The sequence below is a fragment of the Octopus bimaculoides genome, chromosome 16 (genome assembly GCF_001194135.2).
Source record: "Octopus bimaculoides isolate UCB-OBI-ISO-001 chromosome 16, ASM119413v2, whole genome shotgun sequence".
In the NCBI taxonomy this organism is placed as follows: Eukaryota; Metazoa; Mollusca; class Cephalopoda; order Octopoda; family Octopodidae; genus Octopus; species Octopus bimaculoides.
Window position 1 is genome coordinate 53,320,403 of NC_068996.1, and position 21,081 is coordinate 53,341,483.

At 35.0% G+C, this 21,081-nt stretch overlaps 2 protein-coding genes across 3 annotated transcripts in view; one reads left to right on the forward strand and one right to left on the reverse strand.

The window, feature by feature from the left end:
• Positions 1 to 9,268, reverse strand: part of LOC106883719 (histone-lysine N-methyltransferase SETD1) — a 70,395-nt gene extending 61,127 nt beyond the window's left edge. Inside the window, exon 1 of the mRNA XM_052973772.1 lies at positions 8,861 to 9,268. Coding sequence (XP_052829732.1) covers positions 8,861 to 8,891 — 31 coding nt within the window. The 5' untranslated portion in view covers positions 8,892 to 9,268. The remainder of the gene's footprint in view (positions 1 to 8,860) is intronic.
• Positions 9,269 to 9,436: 168 nt separating this feature from the next.
• LOC106881415 (ras-related protein Rab-9A) overlaps positions 9,437 to 21,081 on the forward strand; it is an 82,152-nt gene continuing 70,507 nt past the window's right edge. The window contains exon 1 of one of the 2 annotated variants that reach the window (XM_052973774.1): positions 9,437 to 9,459. The gene's annotated coding sequence lies outside the window, so the exon portion shown is untranslated. Of the gene's footprint in view, positions 9,460 to 10,891; positions 11,396 to 21,081 lie in introns of those variants that run through there. The other variant, XM_014931799.2, reaches the window with a different exon arrangement.

Sequence of the window (21,081 nt, forward strand, 5' to 3'; positions counted from 1 at the left end):
ACATATATATACATACATATATATACATATATATATATATATACATGTATGCAGACGTTAAACGATGATGATATATATATATATATATATGTATATATATATATATATATATATATATATATGTACACTAACTCACAAATATATGTATATATAATAAATGAAAAATGGATTAAATACTAAAAAACATACACATAAGGACCCTAATTCTTCATCCATTATTGACCGAAATACTAATACAGTTTCATTTCAGTTGATGACTGATGAACAATTAGGGTCCTTCTCTGTCTGTCCCATGTGTACGTTTAGTATTTAATCTATTTTTCATTTATTGAGTAACTGAATGTCATACATCCCCACTATGAATATATGTGTGTGTGTGTGTGTGTGTGTGTGCACATGTATACACACACATTATATATATATATGTATACACACATATATACATATGTACACACACAAACATACACACTATACGTGTATACACACATACATATATATCTACATATGTGTATACATAAATGTATGTGTGTGTGTGTGAATTTGGAGGGATATATTATCTGGGTGGATACTCTGGTAGCTCTCAGTTATGTTCCAGGTTATAGCTAACCACATTGATTAGTATTTGATGTTTTATAACTACTACGAGCTGTCACTCATGCTGTAATTTCCTCCAAAGGGTAATTCCCTATTCACTTCTCTAGATGGTAATATTATCTGGATTGAATATTTGCAATAATTATAACGATAAAAACAAAAACAAAAAACGAAAAACAAAAAAATAAATACAAATACAAACGAACACGTATTAACAGAGAATATAGGTGATACAGACACTCCCCATACACACATGCACTTACAAAAGACACAGACACATTGAAAGACACGCAGCATGGGTAGACACATACAATAGGAATACAAAATACAAAATGGCTGATAGTTAGCAAGGTGAGACATACATAAGAAGGAAGGAAACAAAGGACCACTGATGAGGTCACAGAAGTGTGACGAAAGAACTCTGCCGAAATAAGATTAAGATTAATGTAATATAAAGCTGAAGCAAATTAACACCAAATATACAGTGCGTGTGTTTTTATTGGCTAAACTGGCAATATGACCATCCCCAAGTACAACAACATCTGTTTCAACACACGATTTCACATCAAAAATCTTGCAAAACAAATATGTATATATATATATATATATATATTTTTTTTTTTTTAGTTGAAACAACCATAAAAATATGTTGTATGACATCTTAAAATGAAAGGAAATGAATTTTGAGGGTGTACCAGTCTCCATATTCTCTAAAATTATTTCATATATATATATACACACACACACACACATGACTAACAGTTCCCAGGTTTTAGGTCTTATTCATTTTTTCATCTTAGCACCTCTTCTTCCAAAAAAGTTGCTTTGTCACTCCCCACAACTACTTTGTGAAATATGCTCCGTTGTTCTGCCAGATCTTTTGCCTGCTGCAGTACTTGCAACTTGTTGGTGACTTCTACATGACAACTCCTCAGCACTGGAGCCACCCTCACACTTTTCACTGCAAGCTGTCTATTTGCTTCTTTCTTTGTTAGTTTTTTCAGCTTCAGTTGCAACAATGCCCAAATAATATGAAGGGCCTATCCTACATCTGTGTCTCTATACACTTTGACATCTCTCAATGCTGAGTGTCATCTTGTGCTGATGCAGACACAGCCAGTTTCATTCATATTACGTCCCTCTGGTGAACGCCAGAGAGAAGTAATATGGAAGTTGTGCTGAACAGAGAAGGTGTTACCGATGCTCAGATGGTTCATGTTGCAAAAAAGCAGGAATTGCTTGTTATTGTCTGTTGTAATATGCTTGAAACCAGTTTTGTTTCTATCCAATCCCCACTGACCACCTTGATATCATGACTGGGAACCTCACTACACACATCTTGCACTTGTTCATAAACACATCCTTGTCAGCATCATTTGCATTTTCAGTTGGTGCATACACTTGGATCGCTAATGTCTTTGAGAATCAAGTCATGAACTGAGCTGTTATAATTTGGTCACTCACAAGTTATCCACCCTATTAGCACTTTAGCAGCCCTAACCCTACAGAATACAAGATTCTCTTATTCTCACTGCAGTGCTGAAGAATAGAAGAAACCAGGCAAAAACTGAACAGAGTCACCAAATAGCCATGAATAACTATCAAGCTGCTAACAGACAGGTGAGAAAATGCTGTAGGAGGGATAAGACATAGGTAGCAGGAGCTCAGGAAGCAGCAAAAAGAAATGACACCAGGACACTATGTGCTAGATCTGACTGGTTCTAGAATCAATGTAAGTGAGCTAGTGAAAGATAAAAATAAGAAAATCTTGCTGACAAAGGAAGAACAGAATACACTCTGGGTGCAACAATTCAAAAAGACTCTGAATCAATCCGAATAATCTGACACCCCAACAGTAATAGATCAGACAGTAGAACAGCTTTAAGTTACAATGGCACTCATTAGTGAAGATGAAGTCATCCAAGTTCCCAAAAAACTGAAAAACAATAAAGCCCCAGGGCTGAATAAGATCTTGGCTAAATTAGTGAAGAATGGAAGAAACATCATGGTATAAAAGCTCCTCAAATTATGTAATATCTGTTGGGAAAACAGAGCAGTACCAGAAGAATGGACAAAGTGTGTCATAGTTAATCTGTGAGAGAAAGGCAATCTCAACAATTGCAGGGAAATCACTTATTGTCAATGCCAGGCAAGGTCTTCTGCTCAGTCCTGTTATAACATTAAAAAGAAAGCATTGGATGAAAAATTCAGAGAAGAGCCAGCATGATTCCACACATGAAGATCATGCACTGAGCAGGATTTTCTACTGTGAAATAATATGGAGCAGAGTTTTGAGTTCCAACAACCATTAATCATCAACTGCATTGATTTTGGAATAGCTTTTATCAGTGTACATAAAGAAATGCTGTAGTGTATGGCCAAGACATCTGACAGTATCACACTCAATGCTCCAGTAAATGACAAGCAGAATGAAGAAGTGGCAAAGGCAGGCCTAAGGATCAATAGAGAAAAACCAAGGTCATATACAGGCCAGTGGACAAGGAGAGACAGAACGTCTTGTAAATCAAGAGCCATTGAAGATGTCACCAACTTTCACCTACCTGGGTAGCATTATTGTTGTGGAGAGAGACACTGAGGCAGGTGTCAATTCCATTATCAGGCATGCAGCAACAGCAGTGTTCAGAAGAATGAACAAGATCTGGGCCAGCATTGCAATTATCAACTATAGGAAGACCCTGCTGTATCAGAGAATTGTCCTCCTGGCAGGAGAAACTTGGATAATGACTGCCAAGATCACCCAGTGGCTGAAGACATTCCATGAATGGAGTCCACACAGAATATATCACCATGACCAGACATGTTACATATATATATATATATATATATATATATATATATATATACACACACAAAATCCTGTAAATGTGTGTGTGAGTGTTACTCTGTTTATCATTTTGTCCACGTATTTTTGCAACGTCCTGTACCCAGATATGCATCTATATATACATGTAGATGTAGGTATGTACATACATGTATGTATATATGCATATACTCATATTATTTGTATTATATATATATATTCTTTTGTTTCAGCCCTTAGGGTATGGCCATGCTGCAGGACTACCAGGGTATATATAGATATATATTTGTTATATTTGTTATATGTATTATATATATCAGATACACTTTGGAGGAAGGGGTTAAATAAATAAATGTAGCACTAAAACACTTAACGAAGTTGGAGTTGTATGTATTTAAGGGCAGGTTGACTAGGTTCTAGTTTCATGGGCACCGAACACACATCCACATCGTTAGAGTTTTGAACTGAGTATGGAAAGAATTTAAAAGAAAGTGATAACAGGCTTCAAGGTGAAAGAATTAAGACCTCTATTAGTCAGTTCAGGTCATGTGGGTCTTTTAATTATCTCAGTGGCATGAGGTATTTTCATTGGATACTCCATCTGGTAAATCAGACAGAAAGTCAGCATCGGTTTTTCAACATTCAACAGGATGAGACATTTTAGTGACTTCTGTTCTTCCACTGACTGTTTCACCTCTGATAGAATAGGTAGGATGTTTGTATGAGTTAGTTGGCATTTTCTAGGGTATGATATTTCAGTGGCAACAGTTACCAGTTGGGAAGTCTACTGGTTTGATTGTGCTAGGCTATGAGTTTGCCTGACCAGCATGGTTGCTAAATAATAGTAGGTTCCAATCGTAACAGGCAGTAAGAATTATACACTCTGCCATTATTCATGAGCCAGGTAGGCCTAAAGTGGTATTTCCAGTTCAGCAGCAGCCAATAGTTTGAAATTCATTTAATAAAGTATACTTCAGGTGACAATAATAGGATAAGTCAATTTTCCTATTCATGGATGCTGCAGACACTGATTTATGTGTAGTTTCTCTCGGAGACAGAATTGGAAATTACAAACTTTAGGTGAATAAGTAGAGACCAAGTCAAGATTGCTCAATGTGATATTGGGAAAGTCATTTTTATGGTCCCAGAGTCTGCTGATAAAGCAGGACAGGGATGGATATGTTCCTACCTTTATACCTGAAGAAGTACACAAGTTGTGTGAATCTTACCTTGAAGCCATTGGATGCCATGCCGTCAGTTGATGCGTGGTTGGCTCTAGTGCCTTTGATAGGATAGATCTTCCACTCGGCAGTGGGAAGGATTCCAGCATTTATAGGTTGGAGTGTGGAGTAACGACCTTGTAAATACATATCTGTTTTTGTTGTAGCATATAATGTTGGAAATGGTATTATCTAGCATGAGTAGCTAACCATGATACTATGGAAATTAAGAAGTTTATAGGGTCTTAAGAAATGCTGTCTAATTAACATCAGGAAGCAGCATCTAGATAGAATGGAAACCAGATCACCTTCCTTAGTCTGTCTTTAGATTGGTGCAGGGGGTGAGAGTCTCCATATACACTAACCTATCAGTGTAGCCACTTCCCACTAGCACCTTGTTATAATGAAATGCAGCCCTGTTGAAGATTTTTGTCTGCCTACAGAATGTAGATTCTTCTGTTGGCAACAGTGGTTAGGGTTTCTAATTACAGCAGGTGTGTGTGTGTGTTTGTAGTGACTATTAATATAAAAAGCTACCTCAGTTGGCTTTTTGTCTCAAGGTCTCAAGTTACATCCAAGACGAAAATGTCTGTTAATTTGTTAGTAACAGTTACAGTTGGACCAAATTCTTGAGAGATGTTTAACAAGATTCTTTCTGAACTTATCTATGGCATGGTCTTTACATTTATTAACATGGCTTGAGACTGGCAAGCAATCATCCCAGGTTTGTACATTTTTATTAGGGTATTCAGGATAAATTACCTGGTTTCATAGACACATATGTGTGCATCTGCACATGTATATGTGTGTGTGTGTGTGTGTGTGTGTGTGTGTGTGTGTTTATATATATATATATATATGTGTGTGTGTGTGCGAGTGTGTGCATATCTATATATATATATATATATATAAAAGACTCCCTTCGGTCATGACTGACCATGGGATTGCACCTAGAAAGTTACCCTCCGAAGCACAAGTCTAGGAGTCCAGGCAAGGTTGTTTTTGGAAGACCAGCAGTCACCCATGCATACCAGCCTCCCCCACCGATGTTATCCAAAGGAAAGGCAAAGGGGCCGATACAGTTTGGCACCAGTGACATCGCAACTCATTTCTACAGCTGAGTGAACTGGAACGACGTGAAATAAAGTGTCTTGCTCAAGAACACAACATGCAGCACGGTCTGGGACTGAAACTCGCAACCTCACAATCGTAAGCTCGACACTCTAACCACTGAGCCATGCACCTTCACACACATACATATATATACACACACACATTCTGAGAGCTTTATCTATGGCTCCTGCAGTAGTAAGGTCATTTTGTTCTTGACAGGGATGAAGGTGTCTTAATCCTTCTCTATACAGTAAATACAATGTATGATTGTTCATGATACCACCAATAGAGAGGTAGCCATATCAACTCAAGTAAAGGGGCATTTCATCCCACATCTTTCTTCATCCAAGACCTACTTTACAGAGTTAGAAACATGAATGATAATACGTGATAAAGTTACTGTGTTCTGAAACAGGTAAATACATTCAAAGCAAGATGACAAAGAGGATAGAGTGATGACAGAAGGCAGCCTGGGCTATGAGTTGGGGACATGACAGAGACAGACGATGTGAATGAAAAAGACAAAAGGAAGAGTGAAGCAAAACGATGGCTGGTAGTATAGCGGGGTGAGGGAGAAAGGTAGAGTGTACCGGGCACAGTGGATGCAATGTATTGTCTTATATAAAGGTCATGATGTGCCAGAAGGATCAAATGATGAGGGTGGTGGATTGGGACATAAAAGTGGATTCTGTACCAACAAACAACACAAAGTGTGTGTGAGTGGAAGGGGAGGGTTAATTGTTAAAACAAACATTACGTGAAAGTGAATGAAAAAAGATTAAAGGTTGTGAAAGGATGGAAGAGACAGCAAAAGTGGACTTGATATAAATCAACATACATACACATCCCCTTTGTATCTGAGGATATAGGCACAATCTGCAAAGTTATGTGAAACTGAGTCAACCTGTTATTAAATATTTGCAAGTTCACATAAGTGTGTATGCTAAATGTTGCTTTCTTTAATTTATCACCTACTCATATATATGTGTGTGTGTGTGTAAATTTAATTAACAACCAAAGTAGTATATGTATGTGTGTGTATATATATATATATATATATATATATATGTGTGTGTGTGTGTGCATGTATATATATATATATATGTGTGTGTGCATGTGCGTGTGTATATATATATATATATATACATATACATGTATGTATATGTATATATATATGTGTGTGTGTGTTCATATGTCTTTGCCTACAACATTTCCGACATTTTTATGACTAAGTCTACCATGCTTGCTGTTGGTTCTTCTTCAACATCATGAGAATCACCAGTCAATAGCCTTTTGTTATTTCTGCTCCATGCAACGTCTTGAGATCAGTCTTCAACATGCTTTCTCAATCTTCCTCTTCCGCAGGTTCCATTCACTAAAAGAGTGCAGCCCTCTTTATGTACCTGTTGTCCTCCATACACATCACATGTCCATAACGCAACCCTTCGTGCACACTACATCTGAGTTTCTCTCCAAGCTCTTTTGTACTTATTCACACATGCTAACATAATTCATCCTGAAAAACATGTGTGCTTCATTTCTTTCTAGTCTTCCCAATTCCACTGCATTCATGGCTCTTGTCACACTACAATGTAGCAACTGCAATTCAAGCACATACCATACAATCAGCCTTTCACACTTAGGAGAAACCCTTCATTGCCAGCAGAGGTAATCACTTTTTCTACCCCATTCTTACTCTAAGTTTTGAGAACATCCTTTACATTATCAATCAGGTTAGTTACACAATGGAAGTTTTCAGTTATTTGTAAGCAGCTCTCCAGACATTTGAAAGAATTCTTTTTTATAAGAGTTCTTACTGCTAACAAGTCTTGGGTATTTACTTTTGATAAAGTGCTTCTCAACTGGCCAACCTGTGATGCCACTGCAGTTCTTATGCATCTGTATTTCGTTTTTAACATACCATATTACATCCCTGTCTACTCCTTTTCTTCATATGAAGCATGTCCACATCTCAACTGGTAACAGATTACTGTCTTCTTTCATGGGAACTAAAGCTTGTCACAGTTAAGTTTATCTTAATGTTCCTCGATTCTAGATTTTGCTTTCAGATTTGTAATTTCTCTATTATTCAACAAAGTCATCAACATTCAGAAGTTGTGACTAAAAAACAGTCTTAAATTCTTCTGCTGTGGTCTGTAAAACTATAAACAAGAGCGGGTTGAGAAACAAGACCTGGTGGACACTTACCTGCGCTTATTTGCTAAATCTCACCTTGCTAGACAGCACAGCTGTATAAATACACTTATATCTAGGTTTGTTTGTGTGTGTTTACACATACGCATAAACATATATTTGTAAACACAAACTCATATTTATAAACACAAAGTAAATACGAACTTAGGCATTCGTAAATACATTCACAAACACAGAAATACATTCAAAGATACGTATTGACACGCATTCATAATCACAAACTGATACACGTTCATGAACCCAAATTTGACACACATTCACATAACCACATACATTCATAAATACAAAAAAAAAGCAAACAATTCATAAATTCAGATTCAAACACATTTATAAACACAAATTAACACACATTCATAAACAGAAACTTAAATACAATCATAAACACAAACTGGAATGCAGTCATAAACACAAACTGAAAAGCATTCATAAACACAAACTGGAATGCAGTCATAAACACAAATTGAAAAGCATTCATAAGCTCAAACTGAAATGCATTCATAAACACAATTAGAAATGCATTCATAAACACAAATTCACATACATTCTTAAACACTTTCATAAACACAAGTTCACACATTCATAAACACAAACTCACACTTAGATATATATATAGTAAACATACACTGAAAGAAAAACACACAATGCAAGAAAAACAATGTTGCAATAATAAACCAATAAAAGTAAGAAATAGTAACGTACGTTAAAAAAAAAATGTACATATACATGTAAGATATTAAAAATACAAAGTTATAATGATAAATTAGATGCAAAAGAAATAATTTCATGTATCTTATTTCTCAAAAATAGAAAATAATATCAAGCATAAAAATATCAACAAATGATAAACAGGGAAGTGGTAAAGGCTGCTATAAGAAATAAGATGACAATATATTCTCACATGGGTAGGTCTGCTTTGTCTCCGGCTCCATATTCAGTTACAATAGATAGAGACTCAATTGGGTTTTGGCATAAAATTCTTCAAGTCTCTTTATAATAGAAGGGGAGAAAATGGAGAACCATTTTGCCATATATTCCCTATGATAAGACAATTTTGGCCGGTGAATGAGTCTTGATTCCGTCCATTCTGGGCCGGAAGAAGATTTCTTACAATCCCACAATTCATTTGTATAAAAGATAAAGATTAAAAATCCTAATTATGAAATCAAAATATTATATCGGAAGTAACATATTCTCTATCATATTATTATTTCGTTTGCAGTAACTTAGTTGGTTAGTACTTACTCAATTATAAGACTGATTCTAAATTTAGATGTTTTTAAAGCCCGTTATTAATCATTATATGCGGCTTTTAAATAGTTTTCTAATAGTTTCAATTTTAGTAACAGCATTCTGATTGGCTAAGAGAATTGTGTTAGTGAAATAAATTGTAAGCTCGTCTGTGATTGGTCGATTTATTATTATTTAGAATCGTCTACAACACTATTATTTTCAATATTTTCGCAACTCTCTTTACTCGGAACTTATTGATTTACCAAAGTTTGTATAAAATAATCTCACATTGAATTGTTGTTTAAACAATATATACATTCATACATACACTCACACGCATATATATATATAAATTTATGCAAGAAATTTAAGTATAACTTTTCTGCCAAAATACATGGTTTTATTACTGCAATGTTCACTTCTAATGTTATAAATTTTTTTTTTAATTAATTTTCTATTTAGATAAAAAAATTCAAACTGATGTTTTCAACAGCCATGTGTAAATTACCATTAAGATTATGATTTTACTTTCAGTATCAGTTTTACTTTTCTATCATTAAATCTCTACATCTGGTAGAATTTCTCTAAATGTACCAGTTTCATGTTTGTGTAGAAATTTATCTCAATGTATTTGTTTTACAAATTTACAGGAACAACGCATAATTTTTCAAATAAAACATGGAATTATAAAAGAAAATTCAATCAGTCATTGTAATAGACTATCTTTTAAAACCTGTTCGTTATTAGGTTATTGACTAAAACTGAATATTTTTTTATGATTTATCTTCACGATTTTGTGACGTGTCTGCTAGTCGCAGTGGAGGGGCGGCAACAACGTATGATATCCTTTACAAACTATTTTGTTGTTATTCATATTTCGACGTTCTATAGGAATTATTCAATATTTTAGCATTCTAAAGTTTTCTTTGCGTATAAATAATCTGTTTAAAAGATACTCCTCCACAAATATGATCCCTTAAAGGAATGAGGGGGAAGTAATTGCGATGAAACTTTTTTTTTCTTGTCTCAAAAGTCGGAGGAAATTTAGAAATTTCACTCAGGGTTTATATTAATGAAGACAATTAAATTGTTTGCTTAAAAAGATTTGCAGAAAAAAAAATTGTAGACAATTTATAATTTAATGTTATTTATTCAGTTCAAATGAGAAACGCCGTTACATAATTTGATCCAAGCACCTTTTATTTTTTTTAATTTTCACACCACGTAAAATATTCCATATGAGTTGGTTTACTCTAAATAATTTCATCCCTATGGATTGGTAAATTTTGCGCCTTACATTTTTTTCCTTTTTCTTATGACTCATTGATTATCTCCCCTTCAATCCTATTGAATGAGTCTCAAAAGACTTGTCGAAAGGAATTGCTTCTATGACAAAAATATACATTTCATTCAGATATGTACCTAAAGTACATTTAAAATTTTTGTCATTCCTTTACATCAATATGTACATTAGCTTTTCACTACATTTTAATTTAAATTCTGCTATTTCTTTTTTTTTTATATCAACAAGTCATCAACCAGACCATAATAAAAAATAATACGAACTACACTAAGTGTCTTCAGAATTATGTCCCTTGGCAGTTGTCTCCTCTTGAGTCTTTCTTTTAGTTGGTGATTAGTTTGAAATTCTTTCGAAATTTGATAGTTTGTAAATAATGCTTATAAATGATAATTTATCAGTTACATTCATGAACATACTAAGACAGAGCCATGTAATTCAGAAGTTCGCAGTCGGTAATTTTTAAAGATTAGATTCATTTACTCTGGGCATAGATATAGCGGTTTAGAAGTTTGTTTCAACATCCACGAAATCCTACAGTGCTGCTCTTTGGTCAAGTGGTGTCTTTTGCTGAAACTTTGAACTGACTAATATTTTGTGTGTGAAATTGCATAGAGAAAAACTATGCAGAAGCTGAGCCGTTGTATCTATGTTTTGTAACATCTACTTGCATTGTTTTCAATTCAGGAAGTAAGTTGCCTATGTTGACAATCTTTGAGTAAAGCGTGCGACTTTCACTTTCTCGAAGTTGATGATAAACGGAAGATTTTTTTTAACGCTGTGCTGCGGTCATCGGGGATATTTTTGGAGAGCAATTCAGGATCTTTTGTATTTTCTACTGTTATAAGGTGGGATGTGTGATTATAGGGAGATTCGAAGAACTGCATAGAGGTTCACTGTAAGGTAAAATAATAGAAATTATTCGATTATTTTTTTATGAGTTCGTATACAAGAATAACCAAAACCAATATATATTTGTTTTCTTTCTATAGATGTAAAATAGACAAATTCTTCGCAAGAAACTTTTTCAAAAGCTCTAGCTTCCTTTCATTTACACAAATTGATGATGATTATGGTGATCACAAATAGCAATTATAATTTTCAAATACTCGACTACCACCAAGCTCTTTTGTCCATTTCCACTCTAAAATTTTTTTAAATAACTATTGAACATTTTCTTCGGATGTACCATTCAATCACTTCGATTTTTTTCTCTGTTGCACAAAACCATAAGAATTCAATACTGTGTGCCTTTAATGAGGTTTATTAATTCTTACTTTGGTTTATAATAGGATGGTCAACTGCGTGCGGTAGAGCATATAATTGATCCACTAGCAATTCTATTTTTTATATTGAACAGTGTCTATCGTAAAGAAAATAATTTTCCATTGCCCTCTTGTATAATTTCTACCATAAGATATTCGTCTCTATCTGGTTCGAGTCTCCTGATTATCGGATTACCCGACGTAATGACAGCATAATCTTTCATGAACATAAATTAATCTGTAATTTTTCCCGTTTTGTCCAAAAATAAATCAGTGATTAAAAATATATATCACATCAATCAGTTTTAATAAATGGCGTTTATTGTTAAAAAAATATATCTCTTTTTCTTCCTGAAATCGTTTGGCAGCATAAACGACATTGCCAACAATATTTATCCGCACCTTGGATAATTTTTCATTTGCAATTAACCTAGGAAACTAGCAACCCATTTTAAAGCAAACCACATCAATGTGTGCAAAATATTGGGTGTCTGCTTCTTCCAATTTGTTGTACGGTGTATAAATGTTCTCAGTACTTGTGCAAGACTGTCCTGCTACTGGTTGTTGGACTTTTCCAGTTGTAGAGAAAAAGGTATATTTCTTGTTATTGTAGTAATGTGCAGACAACAATAACTAGTGGTCGGCAAAGATAACTGAGCACTGGGGAATCCCCCAACTCCGTAAAAGTGACCAGTGATAAAATTACTGCTGGGGAAGTCCAAGGTCAAGAGAAAGGAAAAAAAGCTTTTGCAAAAGTGGAAATGAATGGTTTGTATTGTAATATTGCCCAACTTTATAATTCATCTTATTTATGTTCCCTCAATTATAACAATCATTATAAACCCTGACACTTTCACTGCTTCTCATCTAAACAACAATAAATTCTTAATTCTGATGGGTAGACTTAATCTGTTGCTGGGTTTAATTCAACCATCTGATTCTTTAACGGAGTTCACTTTGTTGCAATTTTTCGGGCCAGGTTTCTGTTTTTGAGAATAACATCCTCTTAACTAGACTTGGAAGCATTGACAAGCTAAAAGTTCATTAACATTCATCTTCTCTCTCTTACCAAATGCTGAAAATATAACATCTTGATGCAACCACACCATCCCATCTTAACAAAACATACCTTGGCAATCAATCAGTTCACAGGACAGTTTAAAACAAAATTGTACAACTTGAAAGTTGTAATGCGATACACGCTATAGCATGATATCGCTCTGGGATTGATATGATTGGCTAAAATCCTTACGGTTAGTATCACATCATGGATTCAGTCTAATGACAGTTATAATTCAGTCTTGAATATTTTGGATTTTAACTATCGTTCATTAAATACATTGTATCATACTGTGTCTTCAACCACTGACATTTTATTTCCCAATCATTTATTAATTGTCCACATATTGTAACTGAGATTCATTTCTTGTAACAAACGCCTGAGAATAGTTCATTCGGTGACAGGGTTCTGGGGGGGAAAAGAATGCAAGTCCTACAAGTTATGATGATACTTGGGACTCTAAAAATCTGCAAAACCTTAAGATTTAAAGGACGATGAACAGACCAAGATGATTTCCTTCACAACCTTGCTACTGAGTCGGTGGCTGGTTGGAATTTACTTTAAATTAAAAAGAGAACATACACATTGACTGCAAGTTGTGGTAGGCCCCTCAATCCCACAGGTCTTCACAGTCTGTCTTGCCGCCTAAATGCTGGTCATTTTGCTCATCACACTGAGCTAAACCTAATCATTAAACGGGCCTTGGCTCGGATTAATATCCCCCTCAGTTCTAGAACTGGCAGGATTTTCCAGAAGTGATGGAAAGGGACCAGATGGTCTTACCCTCTGTCCCTGGGTCAGAGGTAAGTGACTCATCTGGATATCCTGGATGCTGTGGTAAAAGGGAGGGTCACTGCTTCCATAGCCAAACAGACCTAAACCCTGAAGTATTGGGACCTGACTGTAAACTATCTCTTCCAACCTGTGGCGTTTGAGACATTTGGATGGACAGGGTCACTAACCAGGAAGTTCTTGTCATCGTTGGCAGCTCGCCTCACCAAAGTGCCAGGTGATGCTTATGAGGCCACTTGGCTTTTCCAATGCCTTAGCTTCGCCATCGCCCATGGTTAATGCTGCGAGCATGCTGGTGTTATTCAGTAGGTTCCATTGAACCTTGTCATGTGTGACCAACTGATGTACTTGGTGTTGGTTTGATGTTTTTTTCTCTCCTTATTTTTTTGCTTTCCTTTTTCTTTTGTAAAAACTTATAGAAGAATCATGACTGTTGTTTAGGATTTGTATTTTAATGTAGTTTTGTATTATTCATAGGTCATATACATACATGTTAAATATGTAATAAAAATATTGATGGTAATCACAGACATTGGTGGAAGCTCAATATGTAGGAAGTAGAGCTATTTTTACTGAATGTTTTGTAAGGCTTTCTGTAAAACTTTTGGATTAGTATATTTCATTCATTGATGTTTTTATTATTTAATATTGTTCGATTGAGTACTTAAATTTCTTTAATCATGTTTTTTTGGGGGGTGGGGGTATTTCTTGTTGATAAATAATACTAATGATGTATTTGGTAGAAAATATTTAACGATAGAATGAAGGTTTATCTCATATGGGGAAATCACTGGTGCAGTGACATTGACATCAATGTAAATATTGAATGCATGCATATATATATGTGTGTGTGTACAATGGGTTCCTTCTTTCAGTTTCTGTCTACCAAATCCTCTCACAAGTCTTTGGTCAGCCAGGAGCTATAGTAGATGACGCTTACCCATGGTGTCATGCAGTGGGACTGAACCCAAGACTACATTATTAGAAAACAAGCTTCTCAAACACATACTTACAACTATTCCTGTACCTTAATGTGTGTGTAAGTGCATGGCTTAGTGTTTAGGCCGTTGCTGTTCACCTAAGACTGTGGTTTCATTTCCTGGACCAGGTGATGTGTTGTATTCTTAAACAAGACACTCCAGTCCACTCAGCTGGCAAAAGTGAATATTCCTGTGACGGATCGCCCTCCTGTCCAAGGGGGTGGGGGAATATATATGCACAGAAATCGACCTTACAAGCCAATAGCTTGGGAAGGCCCTTTACATATATATATATATATATATATATATACATAAACGTGTAATGGTGTCTATTAGAAATTCTTTGGACAGAAAATCAAATCATACAAAATTTACATTTGTGATTATTTCTATTAGCAAATGAAACATTTGTAATGGTTAATAAATAATCGTAAAAATTTTCCAACTTCATGTTTTGCTTTATATACACACATGTTGAGCTTCTTTCAATTTCTGTCTACAAAATCTACGCACAAGGTTTTGGTCAGCCCAAGGTTCCTCACAGTAGGACTGAACCCAGAACTTGAACCATGTGGTTGAAAAGCAAGCTTCTTACCACACATCCATGCTTGCACCTATATAAAGAAGTGTTTTTCTTTCTTTTTTTCTAAATTATTCTTCTTGCCTAATTACTGGCATTGAAACAGTGGTACTTTCATCCATGATATGAAATTTATCGAACATTTGAACTTTTATCATTTCCTATCACTGTAAAAGCTTTTACATTACTTTCATGTGCAACGAAGCAAAATGTATTTTATTTTCAAGTTAATACGTTTTTCTTTTCATAATTACACAGTTGTATAATAAACACCTTAGTTTAGAATTTTACACATATATATATTCTTTTCTTCTCAAGGCACAAGGCCCAAAATTTTGGGGGAGGGGGCCAGTTGAATAGATTGACTCCAGTACACAACTGGTACTTAATTTATCGACCCCCAAAAGGATAAAAGGCAAAGTTGACCTTGGCAAAATTTGAACTCAGAAAGTAAAGACAGATGAAATACTGCTAGGCATTTTGCCTGGTGTGCTAACGATTCTGCCAGCCTGCCACCTTAATACTGCTAAGCATTTCACCTGGCTTCCTAACGATTCTGCCAGCTAATCGCCTTTTATATATACATATATTATATGGAGTAACTTTACATTAAAGAGTAGAACATAGAATTTCTTGTAATTCAGACTCTCATGATCCCAGTAGACTTAAATTTTAACCCTTTACCATTTAGACTGGCCATATCCAGCCCAAATATTCTATCTGCTTTATGTCCAAACTGGCCAAATCTCACCTCACACTTACCCTACAATGTTATTCTAAAAATATACACGATCGGTGTCAGGACCACCCGACTGGTCCCCATGTAAAAAGCACCATCTGAACCTGGTCAATGCCAGTACCCCCTGTCTGGCTCCCGTACCAATGGCACGTAAAGAGCACTATCTGAACGTGATCGGTGCCATGCCTGCCTGACTGGCTCCCGTGCCGGTGGTACGTAAAAAGCATCAACTACACTCTTGGCTTTAGGAAGGACATCCAGCTGTAGAGACTTTTCCAGATCAGATTGGAGCCTGGTGCAGCCTCCTGGCTTGCCAGTTCCCAGTCAACCCTTTCAACCCATGCCAGCATGGAAAATGGATATTAAGCAATGATGATGATGGTAAAAATCACATCATCATAATTTTGAAGCATTTTTAGATAATGCATGATTAAATTCAAAACAATGTGAATAATTAAGCATTGCATTTGACAGAGTAATCTGAATGCTACAGGGTTAATCATATATTTTAATCTTAGATTTTATGCCATGAGCCCTATTGAGCATTTTAATTTCTTGAGCATGATTTATTGCCATGGAGTTTTCTCCTGTGCTTCCCAGGATCTTTTAAACTTTTATCTTGTCTTTTTCATAATTTTCATTTTTATTTACCATTGAAGAACAAAAAAGCCAGTAAGGTATTTTAATACATTTAAAAAAATTAAAATATGTACAATTTTCAAGACCCAGGTGCATTTTCAACTGCAAGCCAATTTTCCTCCTCCTCCTCCTGATTTTCACCATTATCACTATCATCATCATCATCATCAATTCAACATCCATTTTTCCATACTTACATGGGTCAGACAAAATTTTGTTAAGGTGGATTTTCTATGGCTGGATGCCCTTCCTGTCACCAATCCTAACCTGTTTTAAGTCAGGTAATATTTCCCTATGACCAGACCTGTTTTAAAAAAGTTTGAAAATGAAAAACATGGCTTTTATGAATGACAGTGCTATTCATTTACAACTACCATTTGGCATTGTAAATAAGTACCAGAATGATTACATATCAAAACAGCAGATTGCAAAAAAAAATTTGATTTTATTCATCATTACATGTGCTTCATTTGCTAAAAGGAGTTACAAAACAGTACATGTTGGATATCTCCTATTGGAAATTCTTCAGACAGAAAATCAAATTAATACAAAATTTACATTTGGATGAAGCCTTTATTTATAGTCAGTTATCAGGTGTCACATAGATAATTGGAAGGGGAGAGACAGTAAAAGATTGAGCTAGTAAATGTACATATATACTACATACACAATCATCTCTCTCTCTCTATATATATATATATATATATATATGTATATAGGCATGGCTGTGTGGTAAGAAGCTAGCTTCCAGCCACATATTTCCAGGTTCAGTCCCACTGGGGAAAGTGTCTTCTACTATAGCCTCAAGCCAACCAAAGTCTTGTGAGTTGATTTGGTAGACAGAAACTGAAAGAAACCTGTCATATATATATATACCTATGTCTGTGTTTAACCCCCCTGTCATCTCTTGACAACCAATGTTGGTGTTTTATGTCCCCGTAACTTAGTGGTTCAGCAAAAGAGACCAATAGAATAAATACTAGGCTTTAAAACAATAAGTCCTTGGGGTCAGTTTGTTCGACTAAAACCCTTTAAGGTGATGCTCCAGCATGGCTACAGTCAAATGACTGAAGCAAGTAAAAGAATATATATATATATGTATAGACAGATACATACATATATAATATACGAACACTCTGCTGGATATCCAATGTCAGAGTACAAGTGTGACAATGCTTGTGTTTTGTAGAGAAGTTGGGCAAAAGAAGAATTAGTTGCAGTGTTCAAGAGAGAACACTGTACTGGTTTGGTCATGTGATGCATATGGACGTAGACAGTTGCAAAGAGAAGTGCTGATCACTTAAAGTGGATGGAACTTGTGAAAGAGGGAAACCCAGGAAGACATGAGACAAAGTACTGAAATCTGATCTCAAAACACCAGGCCTTACAAAGGAGATGATTAAGGGCCAAGATATCTGGCACACTGCTGTACTTGAGAAGATCTGCCTGCTAGAGTAGAATTGGTGCTGGTGCCATGATATAATGTTTGAGATCTGTATGATCTTTGTCGTAAGATATATCACACTCATGTTCTCTGGGACAGGAGTTCAATATATTGGAACTGTAGAAGTAAAATTTAAATCTAGGTATAACAACCATTTTCAAAATTTATCTAATCTGGAAGCTTAAAGATGAAGGGACCAGTTTTGACATCAAATCTAGACCCTATTTTAATGGGTCTAAAAAATATTCAAGGTGTTCTCTTGAAAAACTGTATCTATTAAAAACTTTGAGAACCTCCAATGAATACATAAATTTGAGGAATGAGATTTTTTGTGTATGTTCACATTTCAAGAAATATATCTGTCAGAATTTAAAAGTAGATCACTGGACACTTCGTAAATCATTAACATCTGGTTTGCATCTACTTAACATTGAATTATTGTAACATTGGTTATCTCCCTTGTGTTTTTCTTCCTGTCTTCTTTATAAGTGTCTCTTGTTTAAACGTTATCTGCTAAAAAAAACAACGGACAAATGGTCTTGTTTTCAGCTTGATAAATGACAGAATAAATTATTATTTCAACCAGGAAATCCTGGGTAGCTGTATTTACAAGATTTGTGTTTTTTTTATTTTTTTTAAGATTATCTTTACTCTCTTAGCTGACTGAGTGCTTTTCTACTTCTTGAAGCTTTACCACATAACATATATATATATATGTGTGTGTATGTGTATATATATGTATGTATTTGATAATAAAACATGGTATATACCTGGTAGCTTACTGATAAAGTACATTCACTTTCACAGTGTTCATGGTTTCTCTGGTTAATGAGATGCTAGATGGGTCAAAACAATTGTAGTGATTAATAAAAATTATCAGATCTTCCATCTTCTGTCTCTCTTATTAACCAAATGTATGTGTGTGTGTGTATATATATATGTATATATACATACATACATACATACATACACGTGTGTGTGTATGTTTATGTTCACATGAATTGGAATATATATGTATGTGTGTCTATATGTATATATATATGTATATGTGACATATGTATATTGGTGCTGGTGCCACATACAAAGCACCCAGTACACTCTGTAAAGCGGTTGGCATCAGGAAGAGCATCCAGCAGTAGGCAATGGAGCCTGGTATGTTTTACTGAACTTGACAGCTCCTGTCAAACCATTCAACCCATGCCAGCATGAAAAACGGATGTTAAATGATGACATGGATATATACATATCTTTTATCTCTTACTTGTTTCAGTTATTTGACTGTGGTCATGCTGGGGCAGTGCTTTGAAGATTTTAGTTGAACAAATCATTAACCCCAGGGCTTTTCTTTTAAGTTCTGAAAAGAGCCTGTTGGTCTCTTTTGCCAAACTGCTAAATCTACAAAGGAGAAACTCTCCGAGCATATGTTGATCATAACAACACCTCATACTCTGTCTTACTTCAAGGCTCGTCCTAAGACCAGCTTGTGAAAAACAATAATTATAGTGAAGGTGAAAAAAGAAGGCAATGTTTGATTTTTCACCATTGCCAACCGTTTTTCTTGTACTTCATCTCATCATAACATTTTCTACATTTCAAATGAAACGGATTGCAAAGTAATTGCTCTTCTGCAATTTGTTCTCTTACATACCATTTCCATTTTCCATTTTCCTTTTGAAATAGTGAAAGACACAATGGTTAAAATATATTCCACATTTGTATTGTGAGTGTTTATCTTTGCAGAGCTCAGTATAAAGCTGTTACTTTGTGTTTATCATTCTCTCTTCCAAGATGTCCAGTCTGCCATTGGCAATGTAAATGAATTTCTACACGAATTGATGCTTTTTTTCAGCATATCAGTATTGGCAATATATGCAAGCCAGTGTATGTTCAAAATAGCCCAAAGTCAATGCTAGTGAGCTTCAGATGTTTTCTAATAAGCATTATGAATATACAAACAGAGATTTCAATTGACTTTTTATTCTTTTCTGGTATCAAACACAATCTTCTTAACCCTTAACTGCATCAGTTACTTTTTTCATATTTAGACATATTTCTTTGCCTGATGGGCAGTGATATTTCAATGTAATTCCTGGATACATGGACTTGTCAATAACTTCCAATTGGTAGCTGTATATAAGTCTCTGGCTGCTCAATATTGTTTGGCTGGACCTGGCAACATGTGACAGCAGTTTTTCCAAAGTTTGAGGACCAAAAGCTTTGCATGTAGCATTGAGTTTATTCACGAGCTGTCACACATTCTCTACAATGTACATGACAAGACCACAATCATCAGCCTTATATCACATCCTGCACCAAGCTGATGAAAGTCTTGGGTTTAACAGAAAAAATCTTTATGTCACTCAACTTTTATCAGTTCTGTAAAAATTCCACCAACATTTACATTGCTATGCATATCATTGAATAACCATACAAGCCTAGAAGTGATTTGGACAACCATATATGTATTGTGTTGATGAATGAATGTAACCATGATATTCTTTGACTTGATGAGCAAGCTTTTTTACTTGTATTAATCTATAAACTGATACATTAATATAAACATGTAGAATAATTTATTAATTATTCTACACTAAAATAAATTGTTTTTCTATGATAAAGGCTGTGAAATGATCATTGTTATATGGATATATAAATATATTCGTCTCATACCTCCTGACTTTCTTTATATTTTATACACTCCTAATGAAGTAATCATGACGAATTGGATATCAACTGCATCGGACTATACATCACATCCCTTTGTTTTGTTTTGGTTTACTCTGTGGTTTATAGTCTGATCTATTAAAGGAGCTTTCTTGAAAGTACCACTGGATTAGTTAAATCTATATACTGTCCTTTTCAATTCTATTTCACTATTATCAGTATTTGCTGTTTCATTAAATTATGTTACCCAAAATCCCAAAAGAATATTTTTCTCCTTCATGTTCTATCCCTGACCACCCTATCTCTGGCTCTCTCTCTCTCTCTTTCGATTACCACTTGCTTCACCAACACGTTCCCCTCCTCCACCAACCCACCCTATATAAACTAGTGCATGCACTCAGATTCCCCTACTCTATTTTGAATAAC